The sequence below is a fragment of the Sceloporus occidentalis genome, unplaced genomic scaffold, assembly GCF_023333645.1.
Source record: "Sceloporus occidentalis isolate IW3139 unplaced genomic scaffold, rSceOcc1.0.p SCAF_22, whole genome shotgun sequence".
NCBI classification, from domain to species: domain Eukaryota; kingdom Metazoa; phylum Chordata; class Lepidosauria; order Squamata; family Phrynosomatidae; genus Sceloporus; species Sceloporus occidentalis.
The window spans coordinates 2,065,180-2,092,093 of record NW_028317002.1 but is presented as its reverse complement, the minus strand read 5'-3'; the positions used below and the strand labels follow the sequence as shown (position 1 = coordinate 2,092,093).

Sequence of the window (26,914 nt, the reverse complement as noted above, 5' to 3'; positions counted from 1 at the left end):
TTCAGCCTCACTGTACCGTCCCTCTAATATTATGTTGGACTTGAAATGTCTTAATCTGTTACTTATTTATCTATTACTTCTTGCAAGAATAAATATTTTAAATTACAAGTTAAAATAAGTAATACATTTGTCTAGGAAATATTCCAAAATATGCATATGCTTATTCGATATAGTCTTGCAAGCAACCCAAAAGCCAAACTAAGCAATATTATGTGCCTACAATTGCAGACTGCCAAAGGAGTTGAAGAACATATGTTTAAAGATATTAAAGATCTTATTTCCAACTATGAAAAACCAAATCAAGGTCTGGCACACTGTCTTCTTTATCCAGTAAATAAACAAACATCTCTGAAGCTTTCCTTGGAATCCAAAATCTTTGCAAAACAATCAAATGAAGTAGAAGAGACCTATGCAGGTAATTATAGTGTGCAAAGTAGGGATCAAAGTTTATGTTATCCTGACTCAATAGAAGTATGCAGCGGTATAATAAAATGGATTTTCATGTCATTATGAAAAGTATTGCTGAAATATTGTATGCGCTTGAGCAGGCTCGTAAAATATTCTAGGACCACACAGACCACTCTTACCCATGACATCTAATTTCTATCATTTTTCAGATCTGAGGCTAAAGTTAAATGTCCCAGTAATAGGGTGACCAACATATCTAGGAACTTGTGGGCTCCGGCTACCCAGAACCTATTATTGTGGGATGTGGCCAGGACTGCCCACTGACATCAGTGGACGTTCCCACCGATGTCAGTGCGCGTTCCCACCGACGTCAGTGGGCGTTCCCACCGATGTCAGTGGACGTTCCCGCTGATATGGTGGGAAACTCCCCCATTTAAAGGGGAAATGGGCGGGGAGTGGAGCATGTCAAGACCCCAATCCCACGACCTGGAGGATTTGGGTGTTGACCCGGAAAACCAGTAAAGGGGCGATTCTCCTGGCCCAACCTGGAGAGTTCTCAGGCATGGTGACCAGATTAGCCTTGATTTCCAGGACACATATATTGTTCACATATAGTTTATAAACACATGTAAACTGCTGCCATGTATAATTTGATATATAACTTGATGTATTACTTTGCATAACTCGAGTAACTGATTCCCTTTCATTCCAGATACTGCATAGCAGCACTTTATCTGTGCTGGTCAACAGTATGTAAAAAGTATGTTTCCTGGAAAAGTCAGCCAATGTGGTCAATATGTGTGGCCAATGTGATAGCCTAAAGTCATGTTAACAGTGCCCATAGCTCCCACCTACCTGTCCAGCTGAGCTGAATCACACTCCTGCTTTTACAGGATGGTGGGGGCTTTTTTGCAACACAGACCTCAATCGCAGCTCCAACAAGGCTGCTTTGTGATGCATGGAAACGTGTATACTGCGTCGCTAAACAAGTTACATGGCTTAATTAAAAATTCTGATAAAAATAAGGAGGCACTCTAAATACATATAAATATATTCTGGCTGCGGTGGCAATGTCCAATATCTACAGGGCCGGCCCAAGGCAAAATGCCGCCTGGGTCGAATTTTAAAATGCCGCCCCCCCCCCCCTCATCTACCCTTCCTCTCCCTCCGTCCCTGCCCCCCCCCATTATCTACCCTTCCTCTCCCGACGTCCCCCCCCCCTTGTACTTACCTTTCAGCAGTCCTGCGGCGAGTCTCCCTGTTCGGTCTCGGTGCCGGCTTGTAATGCTGAGCGCCGGAAATCTTTCGGCACTCAGCATTACAAGCCGGCACCGAGACCGAACAGGGAGACTCGCCGCAGAGGAGAGAGAGAGGGGCGCTGAGTGGGTACTGACAGCTTGGTAAGCGAAAACCACTCGGCGCCCCTTTCTCTCTCTCGCTTTAAAAAAAAAAATACTTCAAAAGTGCCGCCTGGAGCGGTTGCCCCACTTGGCTCCATTGTCGGGCCGGCCCTGAATATCTATCTATCTACTACAATACAGCTATTTTCGCATTAGATATGACTTGCATTAAGGTGCTTTTAGAGTTGCACACAAGTAGAAATATAATGGGAGAAGTGCAAACACTGTAGTTGCAAGTGATGTGAACAAACTGTTACAGACATGATATGTAATAAGCAAACTGTTACTATTGATCACAGAGATGTTTGCATGCAAAAATATAATTAGTGCATAAACTACTGTATTTGAGTTCTTCAACTAAAACAATTACATAATATTCTATTTTTAGAAATTAGTTTTGACCAGTTTCCAGTTTGCTTACCTTTTTTTTTTTGCAGAAATTGATGAGCGGGAATATGTGGATGTTTTGCCTTCCTAGGTTATGGATTGCCGCAGTAGACATAAATGGCAGAAGATCCAGCTTAAAGGAATATTAATGTGTGATGTAAAAAACACAATTACTGCACTTGTTTTGATGCAATCTTTACTATGAGCAAACAGAATGTCCTGAAGAGCTTTACATAGGGGAAAATACTGTTTCTTTCATATTATTGGATCATGTTCCGCAGAACGTGTTATTTCAAGTGTCTTTTTGTTGTGTAGATCTGTCACAAATCTGGCAAATTTGGCAATTCAGTAAATAAACCTATACAATATTGTTTTCAGATTCAAGTATGCAATGTCTATATTTTTATCAATAATAATCCCCTTAATACTGGACTGAAAGAATGTTCCCTTCTAATTACCAATGCTTACTGTGGGAAAATAAAAGACATGTTTTAGAAGTAGACGTGATACAAAATATAGATAATATAGGTATGTAATGTATATTTTTTTTAACAATTATGTGTCACATATGGTAAGAAGGAGTGCATGATTTGCAATGCTAACAGCTATTAGAAAAAACAAAACCAGTTTCTGGCACGCTCTGCAGGGGACCTGGATTCTCCACCTTGCAACTGGTGAACATCTGCGCAATACGCACATGCAACCTCCGCTTCTACCCGGTACTTCCAGCTGCCAGAGAGGAGGATCCAGGTCCCCTGCAGCGCTGTGGGGGATCCTCCTCAGTGGCAGCCGGTGAACGTCTGTGCTATGCGCACACACAAGCTCAGCTGCTGCCTGGCACTTCCGCTGGGGCTTCTATGGGGGAGCACCAGAAAGTTATATCACACCAGTGCGCCGTTATAGAAGTGCCGGACAGAAGCGGAGGTTGTCTGTGCACATCACGCAGACGTTCGCCGGCTGCCAGAGAGTAGGATCCAGGTCCCCTGCAGCGCTGCGGGGGATCTGGATCTTAGTACTATAGTCAGACCTCTATTTGAGGTCAGATTATAAGACGAGGGGTATTTTTCAGAGCATGTGCTCGGAAAAAAAACTCGTCTTATATTCGACCTAATATGGTAATTATTCCTGGTTTATGTTTTCTTCTTTCACATCTAAAAAACACTTAATCACCCTTTTTGTTAACCTTGCAATTTTCTCCTCCGTGTTTGTTTTGGCGCATCTAAGAATGTGTTTTGCCTTCCTAAGCTTAGTTTTATATTTGCTCCCACCTTCCTCATTTTTACTCATAAGTCTACTTATAGTTCCTAAAAGTGACTTTTGTTTCCTTCAATATATTTGCCACATCTGTGGAGCAACACAGTCATTTCCTTTTTCTTTAATTCTTACTAACATTTTTAATGCAATGTTCTGCTGCCTTTAGCAGAACATCTCTTAATAGATCTAGTTCTCCTGGACTCCTGGATAAATCTTTCCATTTTTGAAAAATCTATCTTTCTTAAATAAAAAACCTTAGTTTTAGTGTGGTGCAATGGATCACTGGAACCAAAACACTCTAGTACAATGATATCTCAAATCAAGTCTCCATTTGTAAATACTAAATCCAGCACAGCATCCTTCCTGGTTGGCAAGATTGCAAGCTTGCAGGCCCTCTTCTCCTTGTGTACCAGTTTTTTTATTGTTTGCGACTTTAAATTATTCGCTGATTGTAAAAGCGCTACAGAATCTGTTGGCACTATATAAATAAATGTAATGTGCTAATTATGTAAGAAGCGGTTCCTTTAAAGGAATTTAGGATGTCTCTACTCGAGGATGGCCCAGCTGTTTGTTTTTTCCAGTCTACATCAGGGAAATTAAAGTCCCCCATAAAGATAACCTCACCTTTCATTGACATCTTAAACCACAACTAAATCCACAGTATCACTTTGTTACCAATGCCGTAGGTTTGGGGATCTTATTCCCTAAATTGCAGGCATTTCTACACGTCATGTTGTAATTTAGCTTTTTTTATATCTATGCTAGAGTAGAGTCACTCTTCCATTACTGTGCCCCTGGTGTTGACATATGCAGCTATGGGTAGAAATGGACTGTGTTGCAAACATTTCATTACATGTCCTTAGGCACCAATGACTTCCAAAGGACTTTCTACAGGTTTGGGCAGACATTTTGCCTATGCCTGCTCTGAATAAGGTTGTGAAGAACCATGTCTGATCTTCACTGTTATTATTATTATATTTATTTGTACCCTGTTTGAATGTGGCTGCAGCTCCAGCCTTCAAAGAGACGATCCTATAATCTGGCTGGGGCTCTTAATCAGCCAGCACAGCCCTGTCTGCCCAGATGGCACCCGCACTATAGGGGGGATAACACAGATGGGGGAAACCCATTGTATCCCTTAATCCCCTCACCTGATACATCCCCTGTATACCGATGGGATTTGTGAGGGGATGTGGCTGATAGGATTGGGGGTTGGGTTCGGTGCACAGTGAATGGAGATTGTATATAAGTTCTGTGTGTTTGTAATAAAGAGAGTTCTGTTTTAACTAGACTTGGGCACCAGGGGGCTCTTCGTGTTCGTCTTCGGGGAAAAAAAAACTTCGTATTCCGCGAATATTCGCCTGGTCCTGTCTTCTCTTCGGCCGAATATTCGTGGACATTCTTCGTGTTCGTTTTTTCTTCGTTTTCCCCAGTTAAGGGGTTAATACGGGGTTAAAGCCGCTCTGGCGCCAGGAGTTTAAATGTCCGTATGAGCAACTCTACTGGTCGTCAGCAGGGGGCTCGTCTGCCATTGGTTGATGGCAGACGAGCCCCCTGCTGGCGACCAATAGGGTCGCTCATACAGACTGCTAAACTCCTGGTGCCGTAACTTGTCTGGCAGATCCCACTGGTCTCCCTGTTCTAGCATTTATTAACTGATAGAACAGGGAGACCAGTGTGATCTGCAGGGTAAGTTGCAGCATTGGGGTTTTAAAAGTCTGTACGAGCGAATCTGTTGGTCGCTCGTACAGACTGTTAGGCTCCTGGTGCTGTAACTTACCCGGCACATCCCACTGGTCTCCCTGTTCTATCAGTTAAATGTCCGTACGAGCGACCAATAAAGTCGTTCGTACGGACATTTAACTGATAGAACAGGGAGACCAGTGGGATGTGCCGGGTAAGTTGCAGCATTGGGGTTTTAAAAGTCTGCACAAGCGACCAACAGAGTCACTCGTGCAGACTTTTAAAACCCCAATGCTGCAACTTACCCTGTCGATGCCACTGGTCTCCCTCCCTGTTCAATTAATTAAATGTCCGTACGAGCGAACAATAAAGTCGCTCGTACGGACATTTAACTAATTGAACAGGGAGGGAGACCAGTGGCATCGGCAGGGTAAGTTGCATTTAAAACCCCAATGCTGCAACTTACCCTGCAGATGCCACTGGTCTCCCTCCCTGTTCAATTGGTCGCTCGTACGGACATTTAACTAATTGAACAGGGAGGGAGACCAGTGGCATCTGCAGGGTAAGTTGCAGCATTGAGGTTTTAAAACCCCAATGCTGCAACTTACCCGGCACATCCCACTGGTCTCCCTCCCTGTTCAATTAGTTAGTCTGTGCCGGGTTAAATGTCCGTACAAGCGACCAATAAAGTCGCTCGTACGGACATTTAACTAATTGAACAGGGAGGGAGACCAGTGGCATCTGCAGGGTAAGTTGCAGCATTGGGGTTTTAAAACCCCAATGCTGCAACTTACCCTGCCGATGCCACCGGTCTCCCTCCATGTTCAATTAGTTAGTCTGTGCCGGGTTAAATGTCCGTACGAGCGACCAATAAAGTCGCTCGTACGGAAATTTAACTAATTGAACAGGGAGACCAGTGGGATGTGCCGGGTAAGTTGCAGCATTGAGGTTTTAAAACGCCAATGCTGCAACTTACCCTGCAGAAGCCACTGGTCTCCCTCCCTGTTCAATTAGTTAAAGACCAGTGGCATCTGCAGGGTAAGTTGCAACATTGGGGTTTTAAAACCCCAATGCTGCAACTTACCCGGCACATCCCACTGGTCTCCCTCCATGTTCAATTAGTTAGTCTGTGCCGGGTTAAATGTCCGTACGAGCGACCAATAAAGTCGCTCGTACGGACATTTAACTAATTGAACAGGGAGGGAGACCAGTGGGATGTGCCGGGTAAGTTGCAGCATTGGGTTTTTAAAACCCCAATGCTGCAACTTACCCTGCAGATGCCACTGGAAATCCAGAGGTTCGCTGTCAGGGGTTAACTTACAAAGACTGTGCGAGTGAGCCTATTGGTCACCTGCAGGGTCTTCCTCTGGCATCAACCAATTGGTTGATGCCAGAGGAGGTCCCAGTAGGCGACCAATAGGCTCATTCGCACTGCCCTGTAACCTGTGATGGCGAACCTGCGGATTTCCACTTCCGGGAACTGCCGCGATGCCGCGAAGACAAGGTAAGTTAGAAGGGGGGGGAGAATGGTAGACGAAGACGAAGACAATCACGAAGATCTTCGTGGTGTGTGTCTTCCTCTTCGCCTACGTTTTACCGCCGCCGTCTTCTCTTCGGCGTGTCTTCAGAACGAACACGAAAACGCACTCTTCGTGTTCGTTTTCATGTTCGCCCGAAGACGAATGCACAAGTCTAGTTTTAACCTCAAAGCATGAAGTCCTGTCTCATGATTGAGGGAAGTGCTGGTCTCTGACTGCTTTCTTCGGACAGCCACAGCGTGTCCGCTTACTGGGAGAGGGAAGGAGCTGACGGGCGGATGTGTCCAGTCTGGGGCACAGGACGATCCGTCACAGAGGTATATATGTAAACAGTAGACTTGTGCATTCGTCTTCGGGCGAACATGAAAACGAACACAAAGAGTGCGTTTTCATGTTCGTTCCGAAGACACGTAGAAGAGAAGACAGTGCCGGTAAAACGTAGGCGAAGACGAAGACACACACGAAGAATCTTCGTGATCGTCTTCGTCTTTGTCTACTAATCTCCCTTCCCCATCTAGCCTACCTTATCTTCACGGCATCACGGGAGTTGACTGAAGCGGAAATCCGCAGGTTCGTCGTCAGGGGTTACAGGGCAGTTGGTTGATGCCAGTGGAAGACCCTGCAGGTGACCAATAGGCTCACTCGCACGGCCTTTTTAAGTCCTGATTTTCGCTCCCGTTAACCCCTGCGATGCTGCGTTGGATAACGGGAGCAGAAATCAGTAGGGTAAAGGGTCGTGCAAGTGACCAATAGGCTCACTCGCACGGCCCTCCGTGCCAGCGACCAACAAAGTCGCCAGTACGGACATTTAACTGACACTGACGTTAGCCATATGTGGCAGTGTGCTCATTTGCATTTATTCAAATAAAATATATTCCCATGATCCTTTCGTCTAACAGTTTAATACAAAAAAACCCCAAAATAAATAGAAAAAAAGAGTTTGCAAGTTCGACAGAATTAATGTCTGCGAGTGCGGACATTTAACTGTTGCAGCGGGGAGACCAGCGGATCATGGGAATATATTTTATTTAAATAATTAATAAATGAAAATGAACACACTACCACATATGGCTAATATATCATCGGACAGAATGCTGACTTCTGTTGGTTTTACATTGAGTAGCATAATATTCTGCCAGAGAATATATTAGCTATATATGGTAGTGTGCTCATTGGTCGCCAGCAGGAGGCCCCCTGCTGGCGACCAATAGAGTTGCTGATACGCACATTTAAACTACTGGCGCCAGAGCTGCTGCGGTACGCGTTAACCAACATGCAGATTCTCTCCTTCTGTTACGTGATTACTCCCTGCTGTTCATTGCAAAGCTGATCTCTGACAGCAGGGGTCCCAGATGTCCATATTGTACTGTCATATCCTCGCTGTCAGTGTTCCTGTGTGTGTCTGTTTATCTTAATAAAGCATGACCCTCCAGCAACACATCTAACCTCACATCCTAAACCCAAAGTGGCCCTCTTTGGTCATGTCAAATGTTGGGAAGTATGGATGGGGTAACGGTTTAAGCTTATAGAAATACAGTACGATGGCGCTATATAAAACAATAAAATAATAATAATAATATACTCTGATAAGAGCAAGGTTATGATGTCTTAACAGTTTTGGGTTATAATGGACACAGCTGTTCTTTTAAAAGTATAAATTGATTTATTAATTTATATAATTCTGCATATTATCTTCATCGCCAAAGTGATTTTTGTGGTTAGAAGTGACTTTTTTCCGTTGTGGTTAATAGCTATAAACGCAAACAAAGAAGGATATGATAGTAATGACATTAATAGGCATTTCTTTTCCAGCCAAAGATACATTACATTGAAAGCATCAGAACATTCAGTACAATATTTATTGAATAGACCAACATTAGTATTACATATAAATACTAAATACATATTAATGAAACATAGAGCTTTTGAGATTTCAATAAACATATATGTTTCACTAGCGCCATCTCGAGGTTGCCCAGTATTGTTAACGAGTACTACCTCCGAATCTCTGGTTTCAATGTAAAACTTCGTAGAAATGTGGGCATTTGTAAACAGTTGGTTTTTCATCAACGCCGTTTACAGTGAATTACATTTTCATCATTTCTCCCCTTTGCAACTTATCCCAAGGGACAGAAACGGGAACCGTCCGCATGAGACACCTTTCTGAGCCCGGCTGGCCACCACCGTTCTACGCGTTTGACGTCATATCCTTCGCTCAACCAAAATGAAGGCTTAGGGCGCCAAATACGATTTGCCTGTCGCCTGTTTTGCTTCTAAGCGGGACCGGGATCCTGAGGTTTGCGTTTTAGTCATGGATCCGACTTCCTGTATGAAGACTCTCCTGATGGCTGCCGCGCAGTATAAGAGTGTAAAAAGCGACAACAACGCGGCAGCTCTGCAAAGACAACTGGAGGTATCGTAACGGGGCCTTAACAGTAATCATTTTATACAGTGACACAACGAATTCACCGCGATACACATGCACAATATACACACTGCAGCGAGGGTCGTGGGGACCGTTATTGTGACTCCTAAATTCTCCTTTTACCTGTCATTTACTACGCGGTTCTTTATACTTCACAAAAACGAAGTACTTTTAACATCTGACCGTGTAAACAACTGGCTACAGCATTAGGGTTTCTAGCATCTCAAATATTGGTCAAAACTGGTCCTTGTGCGGTTTACCTTTAACTACCCTCTAACATTTCAAAAGGGACACTTTTTAATCGCTCCTGCGGAACTCATCAATACAATTGCACTTTACAGTGCATCGCTACTTAAAACACGGTACATTTTTGTCAGCTCAGCCATGCATATTAAAAATAAAGAACACATCAAATTCCCAGTAGGCTCAGCCAGACATACTACTTCCATGATGCTGGCTGAGCATCATGGGAAATGCAGTTAATAGTAGATGTTAGCTGTGAATTACAATTCCCATGATGCTCGGCCAGCCAAGTGTCCACCATAATGCTGAATATCATTGGAAGAGTAGTCCACAACAGCAGAGATTAAAAAAAAAAAAAGGCTAATGGTAGCCACCCTTACACACTGCCTTTACACACACCTGCCCATAAACACACATACACTGTCCTTACACACGCGTATAAACATATACTGCCCTTACACACAACTGCCTTTACACATACACGTGCATTGTGCTTACACACACATATACACTTACACACAGCTTACAAATACCTATACTGCTCTTACACACACCTGTCCAAACAAACACATACATTCAATACACTGCCATTACACCCATTTCTCCCCATCTCTTACCTCTTCCACCATCCTTTCTCCATCCTGTGGTGGGAGCGCGAGCCCTGTCACTTCAGACCTGACTGTCGGGGCTGTCCCACCCCAATTGGGACAGTTGGGAGGGGCATGAGTTTGTCAGGCCTGGATAGTCGTTAATGCCCATGCCCCTGGGAAAAATATGTGGCCCTGGTTATGCCTCCCCTAATGCTCCACACCTGGGTACCACTTATGATCTGCAACACCAGATGGTGAACGAGTGCTCTTCGGATGGCCTGTTCTGGGGCATACACAGACCTAATAGCATCATTGGCGGTTGCTGTGGGGACCCTACAGAGAACTTCTGAGAGTGAACCAGGGCATCTGTCCCCTTTTGCCCACGAGGAGGCATCCCCTGTGCCTTATTGGCAACTGGCCCTTTAGACTTTGGAAGTCTGTGCCTAGCCCCCCAGTCCTGAGGAAGAATGCAGGGGTATGAAGTGCCCCTGCGCAGAATACAGAGAGCACTAGGAAGAGAACCTGGTCCAAGGTTAGCTCTACGGTAGCGTCACTCGGAAATATACTACTTTCGAATTAGGGGGAAAAATCCTTATCTGTGTTTATAGTTGTTTACATAGAAATCTTATATATACACATGTTTTATCACTAAGCACCAAGCTAAAATGAAACATCAAATTAAAAACACATAAATAATTAGTAAGATAATGACTTAAACAGATTTGGTACTTCGGGCAACTGTTTGTACTGGGGATCTGAACAGCTAAATTGTGTTTTGTAGGTTTAACCTATTGTCTGTAATTTATTTCTAGGTGATTATTGGATTGAAACTGAACAAATTATTTGCGTCCAGTCAAATATTACCAAGTGAATGTTTAAGCAGTCTTGTGGAACTTATTGAAGATCCAAACACCAGTCCAGCAATAACTGTGAAGACTCTTAATCTGCTCTCTAGTTTAGGTATGCTCTCACATAGTGGTCGACCAACTTGTTTTGGATCTATGAGCTAGCCAAAAAATACAGGAGCCAGTGGGTTTTTTTTTTCCTGTTCAATCATGTGTTTTTAGTTAACGTTTTAGTTATATCATATCTTTTCTAAGGTATGCTCCGCCGTCATACCTCCCATTAATATAAAATGTTATATAAATTGTAATGAATGGAAAACATGTTTGATAAATTTGTGTTTAGCTGCAATTTTCTTTCTCGTTTAGTGCATTCATACAAAAAAAAAATTCAGGCCAAGAAGGGCTTTCTTTAGATACCATTATTTTAATTATATCTAATTTACTAATAAAAGTAAAATAAGGTTAAACATTTATAGAAAAACACTTGTTCTGACTTTTTCCACGGCTACAAAAGCTAATGAAAAAAAACATGCTAAATAGATTCTAATATCAATCCTGATTTTACAAATACCCAATGTTTTTATTTTATTTATTTTTTTTGCAGTTTATAGGGTGATAAGTACAAGTAGTGTATTCCTATTGCAAAACCATTTTTTCCCAAATCTGCCCATCCTTTGCCCATTGTCCCCCCCCCTTCCACACACACATTGTAATTTAGGTATGAGTTATACTCCTGCCAAACACCAATAAGTGGTCAGCAGCATCTCCTGAGTACAGTGATACCACCCATGCATAGGTTTGTGAGGTTGTTTGGGGCTTTATAGGCCACATTTGGTATTTGCTCATTATTTCTGGTGGTAGAATTAGTGCCTGGGAATCGTTTAAAATGCCACCATTTTAAATATCTGGGTGTCTAGTTTAAAAAAAAAATATGGTATGTATGATATTTCTTCTTTAATTTGTTGTAATATGTTTAAAACACCTAAAAAAAAAAAAAAAAACCCTCAAAATTCACAGGCAGCAAATGCTGGGTTAAAACTCCATTCCTTGCCAATAATCACCATTAGATGTTGCTAGTTGCTTCCAAAGTTAATGCCAGGAAAAGGGCAGCACCATATTTAAAAAGGCAATATGGCGCTTGTGATCACTCTGGAGATCACTTTGGGTGGGTGAAGAAAGCAATCTTTGTATACACTCGAGTACACACATGCTAACACTATACACTAATATACCCTCTCTAACACCAGTGTGCGGTCAAATTCCACCATTTGGAATATCCTGGTGTCTAGTTTTCAAAAATATATGGCTGGTTTGATGGGGTAAATTGAATTGGCTGCCTTCAAAGATAATAGAAATAGGACATGGGCAAAGGATGACCAGATTCAGGAAAATGGTTTTGAAATAGCAATATGCTACTTGTACTTTTTGCCTTTTAACTGGCAAAAAAAACCCCAAAAACATTGGTTATTTCTAAACTCAGGGCAAGTAATCTATTTAGCCGTTTTTTCCCCATAAGGTTTTGTAGATAAGTAAAAAAAAATATATATGTATATATTTTTACCATATTATACTATTTTTTTAATTGGAAATTAGATAATGGTATCTGTCTTCTTGTCCTGGAAAAAAGCCCAATATATAATTTTGTGTTGGTTCAGTAAACGAGAGAAGGAAATTACAGCTAAACACTAACACTGCAGGAATTCTAAAACCGCCATAGCCATGAAGGATACAAAAATTTGAAAAACGCCCGGTCCCTAAGGGGTGGAATTCTTTAACACAAAATTAAAGGATGGCAAATATCACTTATTTAATTTGTTGTCTTATTCAGCATTTCTTTTCCCTTTAACAGCTTCTGACATTGAGACAAAACAAGCACTTCATTCAACCTACCATCTCACCAATGTTTTAGCTGGAGTTGTTCATCGTTATAGCTGTATACTTAATGATCCTATTTTGTTGCAGGTAGGACATACACTTTGAAAGTATCTGGACTGTACTTCTCCATATTTCCATATTGGACTCTAGTAATTGTTGTCATGACACACCTAGATTTTTCCTTATTTTTTTTTTCTTTTAAATGAAATAATGTACTGCCTAGTTGCTTTAACCTTGTCAGTGCTGTCCACATATGTCCCCTTCCTGAACTAAAATTTTTAGTTTGTAAGCTATAGAGAGCAGGGACTCTGTCTGCCCGTGTAAATATTTGTTAAATGGGGGTCTGGAAGCATGGGGATCCACAGCAGGATTGTTCTTCTCCCATACGTCATGTCTACCTTTTCATTACTACCTTTTTTCCTTTTTGTTTCCTACCCTCCCCTCATTTTTCTGATCTCTCCTGTCAGTACATACATAGTTATATTTCATAACAGCCCCAGTACTTAAGTAGATACAAATTTAAGAAACCTATTAAAATTCCTGACGGTGGGGAGTGTTCCTGTCTCCTATAACCTTTCATTGCTTGATACTGAAAGTGTTATAAAAAAACTTGTTCAGATTGAGTATTTATTCATTTCAGAGTATTCAGCTGCTGCAGAGATTGACATATAATGTAAGAGTTCTGCATGCAAGTGTCAACATCGAGGAGCTCATAGTATTTCTGATGAACCGTATGTAAGTAAACTTACATAAGGGATGTAACTATTTTATTTATATTGTTACTTTTATGTTAACACAAAATAAAAAAAACATTTGGTAGTACGTAAGTTAAGAACTGGCTGTTGCAGTATGGTGTATCCCACAAGGTACTTCTTCTGTGCCAGAGTGCTTGTGAAAAAACACTTGTTCAATCAGTGGCAAGGAAGCGCTCCCAGTCTGCATATTCAAAGACACAGGTGGACTAGAAAAATATTCTAATAAATAAAATGAATAAATGAGAAATAAATTAAAAGCAACATGTTGCAATTTTTATGGTTCTATTCTCTTAATGCATTTCCATTTTATGTTATAAACTACTAGCACTACTTTGCACTATTTAAATTAAGCTCACTGGTGCGGGTTTGTAGCACAAATGAGACTAAAGTTCTGGGTTAGGTTACCTGAAATCAGACCTGAAAGTCCTGATTTTGTCTGACTAGAGTAGACATTTTTATGTATAAATGTGGTTAGGAGAAAAAAAAGTGTTAAATTGGAATCACTCTTTCATTAAGCAGGTGGTTTGTTGAAATTCAGTGTGTGTAAGTTTCTGGCTTTGTACATGCTTTAAATGTATTGGTGCATTTTTCACGGTTTATCCATGCTTTCTTTTGCATAGTTGTTCTGCAATCAATTATATACTTCAAACCCTTTGTTTACTAGACAGCAGGACCAGTTTATACATTTTTATATATTCATTCACGTTTTTTTTTCCTTTTTAGTCAGTCTTCAGAAGATGAACTAAAAATGCCATGTCTTGGTCTCATGGCAAACCTTTGTCGGCATAATATTTCTGTCCAGTCATATGTGAAATCTTTGGTAAGAATTTGTTTAATTGAACAAGTATTGAACCCCCCCCCCCCCATATAACTCTATATTAGCTTAATTGTTATGGCTTTTATTGTGCCATCATATACTAATTTAAAAATAAATTTAAAAAATGTGGGTTAGGCTTATTTGCCTGATTTGTAAGCCTTTACCTGTATATGTATAAAGCTGTCTGGATTGTACACTTGTGAACAAAAATACAATTGCAAGTTTTCAACTTAATTATTAATAGTAATGCTAATGTGAGTCTGTTCTCACAAAGCACTGAACAGATAATGCTAGTAAGACTCTGGGACTATGCCATGAACACATGATCGCTCACAGAACAGAAAACCTAGCAGTAAGTTCTGTTTGATAAAGGCAATGCATTTTTCAGTGCTAGTCTCTTTCCCTATGTGAGCAAAATCAGGTGATTTTGGTGGGTATTCTCTCAATTATTCAATCACTGCAAAATGAGGTGCTATATATATCGCTATAATCATAATTACTGTGATTAGGAGTGCTGGTCTGCAGAGCCTTATTACAAGTGACCAAATCAGAATGATAAAGGGGGATTTAATAAAAATAAGGGAAAAAAATGAATGTGATATGATTCAGGGATTCCCTCTAATTACAATAGATGCCAAGAGGATGTTTAGTCTTTAATACTGCTTTCTGAAAAAGAGCAATGCAAAAAAAGCTGAACAAAATGTAAACTTTTGTTCTTTAACTGGACAACTTGTACCCCTCCCCATAGATGTATAAAAATATACCATTTTGAAAAAAACAGAATGTTTCAGATATGACAGCATGGTATATGAAATTCATTGCTAGGTCATATGGAACATGGTTTACCATATTTTTTGAAATAGTTAAGCCGTAGTTGCAATTATATCAGACACTGATATTATATACTAATATAATAGAATATATATATATATAATAGTGGAAGTAGCATCATTGTTTTATTTCCAAAACCATGTGTAGCAAACGATTATCGGCTGATTTTCTAGTTATTTTTTGCCTTCTTTTGTACAGAGTAACGTAAAGGCGTTCTTCCGAACGCTCATTAGCTTCCTGGCACACAGCAGTTTAACCATTGTGGTGTTTGCTCTCTCAGTACTTGCAAGCCTCACGTTAAATGAGGAGGTTGGTGAGAAGGTAAGATCCACATTTCAATATTTATAAAGTTGTCTATAGACCTGAATAAACTTATCTAGCCTTTCTGAAACACAATTATTTCAGTAGCCGCAAAGGTGATGTTTGATATTAGGAGCTATTTCTACATATCTTTTTAAATTTGGTTCTGCCGAATATAAATATCAAATGTTTGCATGTATGTATAGATATGTTACTGTGCATGAAAATAAATTTTATAAAACAAATGGAAGAATACAGCTTGTGACTTGTATCTGTTGGCTTGGACTCCAGGCTTCTAAGCACTGCTGTTTATTTTAGAACACTGGCCAGTAGCCTATCTACAAGGACTTAATTCTAGGTATGGGGAGCCAATGATAAACAATAAGGTACTTCAAATTTCTCTATTTCTGGCAGAACTTTTAAGTTCTTATTTTCCAGATTCATTAGTTTAACTTAATGCTCCTAACAGATCTGAGACTTGGTATAGGTATATATTTGTGTGTGTATGTGTGTATGTATGTATATATATATATGTGTGTATATATATATATATACATAATCATTTACACATGCAGTGTTTGTGGTGAGCAAAAACCTGATAAAAGCCCTACAGCGTACAGCAATCTTAAAACAATCTTGCGTGTCTCCAACTGGAATTACTTACCTAGAATAATGCGTTGGAAACTGCTCTTATGAATTCGGATCATTTAAATGAAGCTTCTTGGCAAAATTTGAAACTCCCTACATGTTCTGGAATGCAAGCTGCTGTTATTATATTGTTGATAGCAGAACACTGTGTGATAATTTCTTTTGGCTTTCAACTTGCTTTCAATTGTTTCTGTAAAGCAAGTGTTATGAATTGGAGTGAGTGGAGACTGCAGACAGCTGTCACTATAAGGTCAAGCCTCTCTTCACCATCTTCTCTGTTACTGTGCATAGGTCGCTTGTCTCCTTAATGTCAAGGAGTTTGAAGTGATTCTCTATTAATTCATCTTTCGCACTCACGTCGCTTGCTTCACAAAAAAAAAATGTTTTTAGAAATTGAGCCCTTGGACATTTAAAATGGATTTTCATAGTCTCGTAAATGTTACGCTCCCATTTAACAATGATGTTTAGGTGTATTGGACTGCTTTACGCAGCATTGCAGAATGAAAAAAGCTAGTCACTACAGAAAATAAAGTAATTTATAATTTTTTATATTTTTTTTAGCTTTTCCATTCAAGGAACATCCATCAGACTTTTCAATTAATATTTAATATTCTTTTAAATGGAGATGGAACGTTAACTAGAAAGTACTCAGTGGACCTACTGATGGACCTCATAAAGAACCCCAAAATTGCAGATTACCTCACCAGGTAGGAAATATTGCTTTGTGGTTTATATAGTTACAAGTGGTGGTGTTGTGACAATAGCAGCTGTTTCTAGCCCATTCTTGCCTTATAATAACAATTTATAAATCACGGACTAAAGGACAGATGTGGTTTAAGGTTGAAAGGGCAATTTGAATTCCAAGTCCTTTTAGTAAATATTTCCTTTGCCTTGGCTTTTGACAATGAAATCAATGTGTAATTGTATGTGTGTATATATAAATTTCTGCACTAAAAGCAGCTTAATGCATGCTAGTAACCGTTTCAATACATCACAATTGCACACAGCAATAGGCAATGGTCTCTGTCAAAGTCTATGAATTGTTTTTCCTTAGAATTAAGTCTGTCTATATTTACTATTAAATTCATCATATTACAGATGCCACCCACATAGGCCTTTTACTTGTGATGTCTTCCATTGAATAACCAAATCTCTCAGTGCTTTACCTTTTGATAACCCCAAAACTGCTCTGTTTGTGTTTTCACATAGATATGAACATTTTAATTCTTGTTTAAATCAAGTGCTTGGTCTTCTTCATGGCAAGGATCCGGATTCTGCCCAGAAGGTACTTTTTTCCATTTATTTTGTGGCGACGTATATTCAATTGTAAAATATTATTTTTCCTGTATTTTATATGTCCTCTATTCCTATGTGGAGAAGTCCATAGGTACCCCAATCTCTGGTGACCACTGGTTGTATGAATGGTAGCTTCACGTTATTTTTTTTAAATATTTGTTATGTTGGTATATTTTTCAGGTTTTAGAATTGTTGCTGGCTTTCTGTTCCGTCACTAATTTACGTCACATTTTACGGCAAGCGGTATTGGAACAGTCTGGCATTTCAGGATCGGGAAATGGAAGACTGGGACCCCGTGCCAAATCCACAGAAAAGCTTGAACCAGCTGTTGCACTTGTTCATTGGTCAAGCCAACCGCTGGAAGCACCTCATAACTGCACAGTGTTGGCCCTTGAGCTCTTCAAAGAAGTTTTTGCGGTGCGTGATATTTTAGCATTTCAAGGCTTATAGCTGCCCAGATCATGGCTTTGTCATATCTTTCCTCCCAGGGTTTCATACACACACACTTGAGTCTCCAAGTGAATGAAGTTTTTTTTTTAATCTTATTTAAAGTACTGCCAACTACAGCGACATTATGAATCATATCCATGGTATATGGTAATTCAGCAGTAGACACATCATCTGCACCATTTTCACATCCGCACCTATTTTATTAGCACAGTTTTTCTAAAAACTTGCCGCCTCTTTCCAAAAACGTTCATTGTCGTTCACTTAAAGGAAACTGCACGGTGTCCCTATTTTCGCAGTATAGTGCTTTAAAAGGAAGTGGGTGTATTTTCTCTGTACATATGTGGCATGGCTTGAATTTGTGGCATTACTTGTTAAGAGCAATAGAAATACTGAACATTTTTGGAAATTACTGTTATTTTTGGTAAGGTATTTTTTATTTTTAAGGTGCTTTTATCTGTGGCTTTTTAGTGTTCCTTTTTATGTCTGTTATTTTTTTCAGTTGCTGTAATGGGTGGGGCAGGTCTTTTGGTTTAAAATGGCAAAAAAATAACTTTTACCAGTGGTAAAACCCGTATAACTGATTATCTTGTGCTGAGCGCTTCTCCTACCTTCTCCAAAGATTGCCTTAGACAAATATTAGACTAATTTCCTCTTCCAGGATTCAATTGACATAGCCAACGGACATTCAGTGGAGCGAGTTGTAGATCTACTACTGCCGGTTATTCTTGAGCACCTCCATATTCCTGATCAAATGTTGGATGAAGTCTTTGCAAAGAAGCGATGTGATAAAATAGCCAAAGCCACAGAAGTTTTAATAAATATCCTTTTAAAATATGTTTACATATGTTTCTAAAAGCAAAATAATGCTACAGATCGATTATTATGGGGAGGTTCCTACTAATGGTCCACACAATGTTCCAGCGTTTCAAGTATCTCCTCGCCGGCATGGGGAGAGAACACCTTGTGCTTGTTAGACAACAGCCTCGGTATTTGTGGGGGGATATCCTCAAATTTATAGTTTTGGTTGTATTATATTGGGTAACTCTACAAGAATTTTAAGACTGAATTCTTAGCACTTCCCCTGTTTTATCTGAAAATAGATTTTCGTATTGGATAGAATTTTTTTACATTAGTTTTTTTATTTTATTTTTTTTTTTAACCTTCCAATAAGTCATTGGGTAATTTGATTGTTTCAGTAACATTTCTACTACAACACTGTTGCAATTATGCTCCTTAATCATGTCTACTTCTATGTGGTGATGACAGTTTAAAGTCCCGTGTTGCTAAAAAGATTTCTGTCAACAAATGTGTTTCCTTGGTGGATTATCAATTCTCATCCAGTGGTGTGGATTCAGGATTTGGTACCCCAACGATAGATTTAGAACTCTTGTAAGTATAGACTTGGTCTATGCAACAGGCAAAGTACTTGGGTTTTAAGTGAAGAAAATGTTTTGGTTCAGGCAGCTTTTCGTGAGATATGGGAGGTAACTTCAGAAAAGGAAATCAGACGCAAGTCTCCACTGTCTCGAGTTAAGTTTATACAAAGATTAGGTAGTTCTAATAAATTTACTTTTGCTAAAAACTATGACAGTGACTTCCCTTTAGACTCTTTGCTACTACCTGAAAAGAGTCTGGAAAAACGTTCATTTGAAAAGCTTTTCAAATGTTATGGGGTAAGGTAAGAATGGTGGATTGGTTTGCTGAGCTAATAAATATTCATAATTTTTTAAGCAAAGTTTCTGCAGATGTTCTTCTGAAGATATTGGATCTGATGAGTCGATTAAAGCAGTTGGTAACAAACATGGAAGCTGCCTTTTACAAGATACTTCAGGTATGAATTCACTTGCATATCAGATTGTGTTGACAAAGTACAAACCCACCAAAAAGTCTATATATCTGTTTCTTTGGGTTTGTTTTTAAGTGCCTCATTAAAGGTGAAATTGTGTAATTTCTCTCCTCAGTATATTTGCAAATGTATTAGAATTACGAAGACCCATCAGCAATTCATATGACTGTTAAACCGAGTTTGGTATTCATTTAATGACACGTCTTTGTGTTTTTAATCTATTTGCTTTTCTGGTTTTAGGACCATCGCCTAATCACCGCATTGTCATTTGCATTAACATCCGATAACAGAGAGAGGGTCCAAGCCGGTCTAAGGATACTGTTTGAAGCTGCACCCTTGCCTGACTTTCCTGCCCTCCTGTGAGAAAATACATTTATATTTACCTGCTGCAGACTTGTGTAATTTGTCCCCTGCCTTGCTTTCTTTTCTGGTTCATTGTTTTATGGCTTAACAACATACAGAATATATGTATTATTCACAGTTTGAGTTGTTCCACCTGTAATGTCTATCCTGTTGCAGATCATTGTATCATCTGCAAAAAAAATCCATTAAGTATTTCTGTAATATTACTAGCAAAAATATTAAAAAGTACTTATCCGTGAGGTACCCCACTAACAACAAGTTCTCCCTCTGAATATACACCATTAATTAGAACCTTCTGCCTCCTAGCACACAGGCCTTATCGATGCAACTATTCTGGCATCCAAACCCAAAGATTGCAATTTATTTCTAAGTCTCATATGAGGGACAGTGTTGGATGCATTACTAAAATCTAGATGAAAATTCAACAGCTCCTCCTTGTGGGTTCTCCAATATGGCCTTTTCTTTAGTTTTCTGCCCTCAAAACCTGAATGCAAAGTATTAAGTACTTTTAAAATGCATTCTTCAAAAACTATAGCCCTCACATAAGGTAAAAGCTGCAGCTACCCTACTCTTCTGTGGTCCAAAGGTTCTCGCTACTGATTGGCTGTTTCAAAAATCAGTGGCTGGAAAGTGCTCCCTTATAAATCAATGGCAGTGAATCGGCTGTGTTTTAAATGCAGCTATCCTACAAATGCTGTAGTGTATAATGCCAAAAACCTGGGTTGGAGTTCACATTTTGAAAGTGTTAAACTATTATACCCCCAAAAGAAATAACTTTTTCAGTAACATTAGTAAACTTATTTTTTAGCCTTGGCGAAAGCATTGCTGGTAATAATGCGTATATACAGCAGGAGACAGATCACCCTGCAAAAAGATTTGGAATGCCTATTCCTGCCAACAGCTGTAAAAGCCAACACAGCTCTACTGTGCAGAATATTGATATTTCAACCCCAAACATCCAGGACCTTATACTGAAGCTTCAAAATGGAATGGAGGTATGAGAATCAGAATTTTTGTTGATGTAATTTACTATCGGCAATATATGTAGAAAGTCGCAAGTTGTGTTCATAAAGAGCAAAGTGCCAAATGTGGAACCATCAGGAAAAGCATTTCAATGGTTTGCTTTTCATAAATAAGGCCCATACATGGTACTTGGAAGTACATGACTTCTTTTGTTTTGTATTGCATTTTAACAATTTATTTTTAAAAATCAATAATTTGTGTGTTTAGCAATTGCGAAGACCACAAGAAATACTTTTTGTTTTCTTCTTCAGCTGAAAGAGCAAGTAAATAATGTAAGGATTTCCGATATTATGGATGTGTATGAGCAAAAACTATCGGCACTTGCTGTAAGTATCTGGCTTAAAATTGTTTAGATTATTATTCCCACCTATGCATAAATGAATGGATGAGGCATACGTCCTGATATTATGCAGTATTGTACTCTATGTATTATGTGTAAGAGGACAGGCTACTCATTAAAGAACCTTGATAGTTGCAACGGTCATGTTCAGTATTTCTGATGACCAGTCAGGGTGTCTCATGCTGCCCAGGTAGACCAAAGCTGCCTCTGATACTGCCATTGTAGCAAATAAACAATTTGTTTAACCCCTTCGTGACAAAGGCTGATTTTACCTTTTGTACCCTTCGTGACAATCGTTGATCGCCTCCTAAACGCTTTTAAAACGGGCGTCTGCCACCATACAATGTATGGCGGATATTGACGCCCCGGGTGCCGATCGTGGCGTTGCTGAATGCCTTGAGGTCGAGGCATTACAGCAACACCGTTTGGGTGCAGAAAGCGAACGTATATCGCTTTCTGCACCCGTTTAAAGTCATGACGGTCCTGGTACGTCAATAGTCATTAACCGTTCATTTTCGGGTGACGTGCCCGGACCGTCAATTGTCATTAAGGGGTTAAACTTCCTTGGAGTTTGACATTTTGGCAAAATATTTGTCCCTTCAAATTGTCTGAAGGGTTTACCTTTGCCATCGCTTACAAAATAAAATGTATGGTAACACAGCAGAGCAGCTATCATGAATCTGGTGTAGCAGTTACTTTGAGGCACCCAGCGAGGTCACATAAGGTACGCTACGTGACCCCGTCGAGTACCTCATGTCACTTGCTTCATCACACACTGGTAGGGAAGCATGGTGTGCCTGAGTTACGATGGCAGAAGATAGGCAGTGGCGTGGCAGGTGATTGGGGAAGTAGTGTGTGCGTGCGTGCGTGCGCGCTCATGTATATGGCGCTAACGTGTATGGTGTTTGTTACAGATTCATGCTAATGCCATACTGTATGTCGGTATATAGTATGTATTAGTGTATGGTGTTAGCATGTGTGTTACTGTAGTGCGTTTGTGAGCATAAGATTTTAGCGTGTGTCTGTTACTGTATGTTAACGTCTATAAATTTGTTAGTGTATGGCAAGGATTGGCAAACCATTGGCACCAGAAAAAAAAAAAAAAGCTGGATCCTAACTTTGACTTGATCCTAGATCCAAACCAAATTTGTCGACCTCTGGGGTTTAATATTAAAAAAATCTATACTGATGGAGCCCTTTTTCCTTTATATTTTTTACGTAAATAGATATCTATCAATAAGCTTTGCCAAAAGCTTAAGGTGATAAATTGAGGATTCTGTAGTAATGTGCTTTATGTATTGTATTCTTTTCTTCCCAGTCTAAAGAAAGTCGGCTTCAAGATCTTTTGGAAGCAAAAGCACTGGCCCTTGCTCAGGCTGATAGGCTGATTGCTCAGTACCGCTGTCAAAGAGCTCAGGCTGAAGCAGAGGTGAGGAGACTGCATTCAAGAGTTGTCTGTCAACACCTTACCTTAGATGTACATGTTAAACTAGTTAACTTTATAATTGCTTGTGGCTTTCTAGCACAATACTTGGCTCAAGCATTTATATGTCTTGGCAAAGTTTATAATTGTAGTGTCCTGAGCATATCTGGAATTTGCAATATTGCCAATTTTTTGCAGTGTGTAACTCATGTACGACATTGGCCAATGTACAATTAAATGTATGTGTTAACAAAATGTAACAATGAATTTACTTGATTGGTTTGACAAAGTTGTATATATGCATAATGTGTTTAGAAGTCAGGATAGAGGCATATTAAGCATTCTTAAAGGAGCTAGAAGTAACTGTCCTTACTTTGTTACATTGTAGGCAAGAAAGCTTGCTGTGATGCTGAAGGAGACAGAGAGAAAGAACGAGGAGCTGAGTTTGCTGTTGAAGTCTCAGCAGGTTGAGTCTGAGCGGGCAAAGAGTGACATTGAGCAGTTGTTTCAGCACAGCAAGAAGCTGCAAGCTGTTGCGGAGGAACACGAGACATTAAAGATCTCTTATGCCGATCATCTTGTGAAGTAAGCACAAAGTTTTTGTGTTCTCTAAATTAGTATTTTAGGACAACGTGTATATAGCTTTTTTTATTTTTTATTTTTTTCTTTTTTCAAAAATGGTTTGAGGTCACCCAGCAGACACATACATTTAGGTTGATCTGAAAGTTAAAATGATGTAAAATACATTCACCTAATTTTTCTTTAGGTATGAGCTTTGTGAGAAGCAATACAAGGAGCTGCAGGCATCATATAATGCATTAAACAAGCAAGCTGAAACGATAAAAAAGTTAAATGATTCCCTCAAGGTGCAGAATGAAAAGTAAGTTTTATGTTTCCTCATTTTATATACTGAAATCATTACAAGAAGAACAGCTTATATTTATATAATATTTAAGCATATTTAACATACTTCATAGATTTGGAAAGGGATCATTGTCTTGCAAAAAGTCAGTGTCCGGGCTCAAGTTTGATTTTGCTTGATCGTTTTCAGGACCATTTCACAGCTAGAGGATACTGAAAACCAACGGAAAGATTTGGCCAAACAACTACAAGACAGAGATACTAAAATACTGAGTAAGTATTTTCCTTTAAAGAAAATCGGACCATTTCACTTTGTGTTCATAGATTTTTAAATTGTGGAGTTTACCAAACTTCATATACACTAACTCTAGAAAGAAATTACAATTTCAGTAAGTATTTTTTACCTAATTAATATGCACACAAGTTTTGAAGGATGAAAGTAAAACCCCTCAGGTGACACATTACTTTGCCTTCCCAGTGCGACATGTGGTGTTTTGAAACCAAACTCCATGTAAGGTTGTAGCCCGCTGCATAACACAAGTATACGTTTGTAGTATGCCCCCATGGCTGCGGAAAGGCCACTTTACATCAAAAATTTCATTTAATGTTCCTCACATCTGGTATGTGGGATACATATCTTTTGGTAATATACATTTGACAAGCAAACAATTTGTTTTTGTAGATTTGCAGCAGAAGGTTAAGACGTTGGAGGAGAAAATAAAGTCCAAACAAAAAGAGAAGGAGGACATGGAAGAAACCATTGACATTCTGCGGAAAGAATTAGGCAAAACAGAACAAGCGAGGAAGGAACTCAGCATTAGGGTAAAAGGGTCACATGTGACTAAACTACAGCTAAACATTCATACTCGCCAGCTCCTCATAGTTCTATTAATATTGGGTAATGAGAGAGGTGTATTTTATTGCAATCGTATTTTGCTTAGCGGTTCCCAAGAATGGTATCTTGCGTAGCTAGCAACCAGTGGGATGTTAATACTACTACCATTCCAATGGTTGCTATGGTGATAAGGCCACGCTTCAAATAAAGGGAGATTTATGAAAAGGGATTTTAAAGCAAAGTTTTAAAAGTGGTATTATTACTATACCAATCAATGAAATGATCAAATCAGCTTATTATGCATTTTTGTTTTATATAAAAATAACTTTTAAATGTTTTAGAATAAAAAGTATTGTGATGTTCCCATTATTTAGAAACAACTCCAGGTTGTGCATAATATGATGGTTTCAGGCAACTGCATATTAGTTTGAGATCACGTTCTTTGTCCAGGTTCCAACCTAGTTAGCCTAATAGGAGGATTCCAATGAAATCTTCTTACATGAAATAACAAGTGATGGTTTTCCAAAGATATATATTTTTTTTTTATATATGCTATGGCAAATGTAGTAAATAGAGCTTGGTGTTTTTATTTGTTAGATTGTCTTCATAATTTGCTCTGTATATCACAGGTATCCTCTCTAGAAGTTCAAAAGACACAACTAGAAGCACGGTTGGAAGAAAAGGAAGCTTTGGTGAAATTACAGCATGAAGAACTGAACAAGCACTCTCACATGATTGCTATGATACACAGTCTCAGCGGTGGTAAACTGAACACAGAGAATGTGAACCTCAGCCTGTAGACATCTATTGATAGCTGTGACATTTACTGAATAGCTGCAGGGCAAGGACTCGGGAGCCCCGCTTTCCAACTGATTAGTAGCTTCCAAAGAGGAGCATTTACTATGCATGGTAAAAGACCAACATCACTGAACATTTTCTGCTAAAAAACAGTGTGTGTTAGCCTTGCATAGCTTGTGGCTAACACACCAACTTTTTCTTAAAGGTCTTCTCCCTGATTTATCTATGTGCTATACAGAACCAACACAGCCCTTTATTTATTAGACACTAACTGGGGATTGCATGGTAAACAATGAGTTAAAATGTTTAGCGCTCTTGCAATAGAATAAACCCAATAGAAGAATATAATTTTTTCTCTCACCTTTTAGAATAACTTACCCAGCAGTGTATCTGTCATCATCGGTATGTCATCTGTATACATAATAGGGGCAAATTAAATATTTAAACTGTAAGTCTTTTTAACCAGTAACTAATGTACAGATATTTTTAAAACTATTTTAGAAACTGTCATGCTAAATAATTTCATTATGTATCACTTGTATGAAAAGTCTAAATTTCAGTGTGTGGCCAAATGTATTGCACAGCTGAAGAATAAATTAACTGTATTGCTATTATGTGTATTTCTTTCCCCCAAGATAACGTTTTGGATGCACTTTTTGAAAAGATACATTAATAAAATAAGTCGTATTTATTTTAGATCCTTTTTCCCCATTTAGTTCACTTGTACTGACACTAAACCAGCTATTTGTTTACGAAACAAAATTGGTGGTAGACTTTGACATGGTTGACCACAGTTTGACACGGTTGAACCCTTCATGCTCATGGCATCCGTGGCATAGCGTCTTCCTGACAAAAATCTTACCTCTCTAACCGTACCTTTTTAGTATCTCCTCTGGAACGTGTTCCTCTCCCATTCAACTATCTGTTGGTGTTCCCCAGTGCTCTTTTCTTAGGCCTCTATGCTTCTCCATTTGCACCTTTTCCTTTGGCTCCCAATGACCTAATCCACATTTCCTTTCCTGACATTTTTACTCTCTGTTTTAACTCACCTCACAAGTGTCTTTCATGGAATTGCATTATGGATGGTGTTGCACTACCTGAAGTCTAAAATGTCAGACGTATGCTTATAGTTAATTCTGCCATCCCCTCTGTATGCAGTTTGACATCTCTATTACTGTTGACATTTCCACAATCCAACCAGATGACCAAATTTGCTGCCCGGCTCCCTACTTCATCTCTCACATCCTGTCCCTTATGAAATCCTGCCACCTTCACTTGAAAAATATCTCCCCCGAATTCGTCCATTCCTCGCACATGAAACAACCAAAATATTTATTTATATCCCTTATGATATCCCATCTGGATTATTGCAACCCCCTACTTAATTGGTCTCTAAATTAGCTTAACTAATATTTCTCTGTCACTGTTCCTCATCTCTGGAAACCCACCCTTTTCGGGAAGCATATAACCTTTCTTCTTAAGACTCGGGCAGCATCCTTATCAAGCCATCTGAACAATCAACAACCTCTACAGATCACTCTGATGCAATCAACTCATCCCTGTCCATGCAGTCTTCTACCGTTTCACTTCCACCATAACCACCGATTGTAAGCTCGCAAGAGCAGGGCCCGCTTTTCCTTTTGTACCAGTTTTATTGTGTGTGATTTTAAATTATTTTAC

General features: G+C 39.3%; 1 protein-coding gene across 1 annotated transcript; it reads left to right on the top strand.

Annotated features, from left to right (window-relative positions):
• The first annotated feature begins 8,981 nt into the window (after window positions 1-8,981).
• On the top strand, window positions 8,982-25,236 carry LOC149300881 (protein CIP2A homolog L-like). Its single transcript, XM_089484623.1, has 21 exons — window positions 8,982-9,083; window positions 10,741-10,888; window positions 12,623-12,735; window positions 13,289-13,383; window positions 14,127-14,223; window positions 15,250-15,372; window positions 16,561-16,706; window positions 17,209-17,284; window positions 17,476-17,712; window positions 18,404-18,563; window positions 18,993-19,134; window positions 19,477-19,576; window positions 19,832-19,950; window positions 20,763-20,949; window positions 21,229-21,303; window positions 22,636-22,746; window positions 23,129-23,325; window positions 23,507-23,620; window positions 23,792-23,874; window positions 24,284-24,423; window positions 25,066-25,236. The coding sequence occupies exons 1-21, from the start codon at window positions 8,982-8,984 to the stop codon at window positions 25,234-25,236; spliced, it is 2,736 nt and encodes a 911-aa protein (XP_089340749.1).
• Window positions 25,237-26,914: the final 1,678 nt, after the last annotated feature.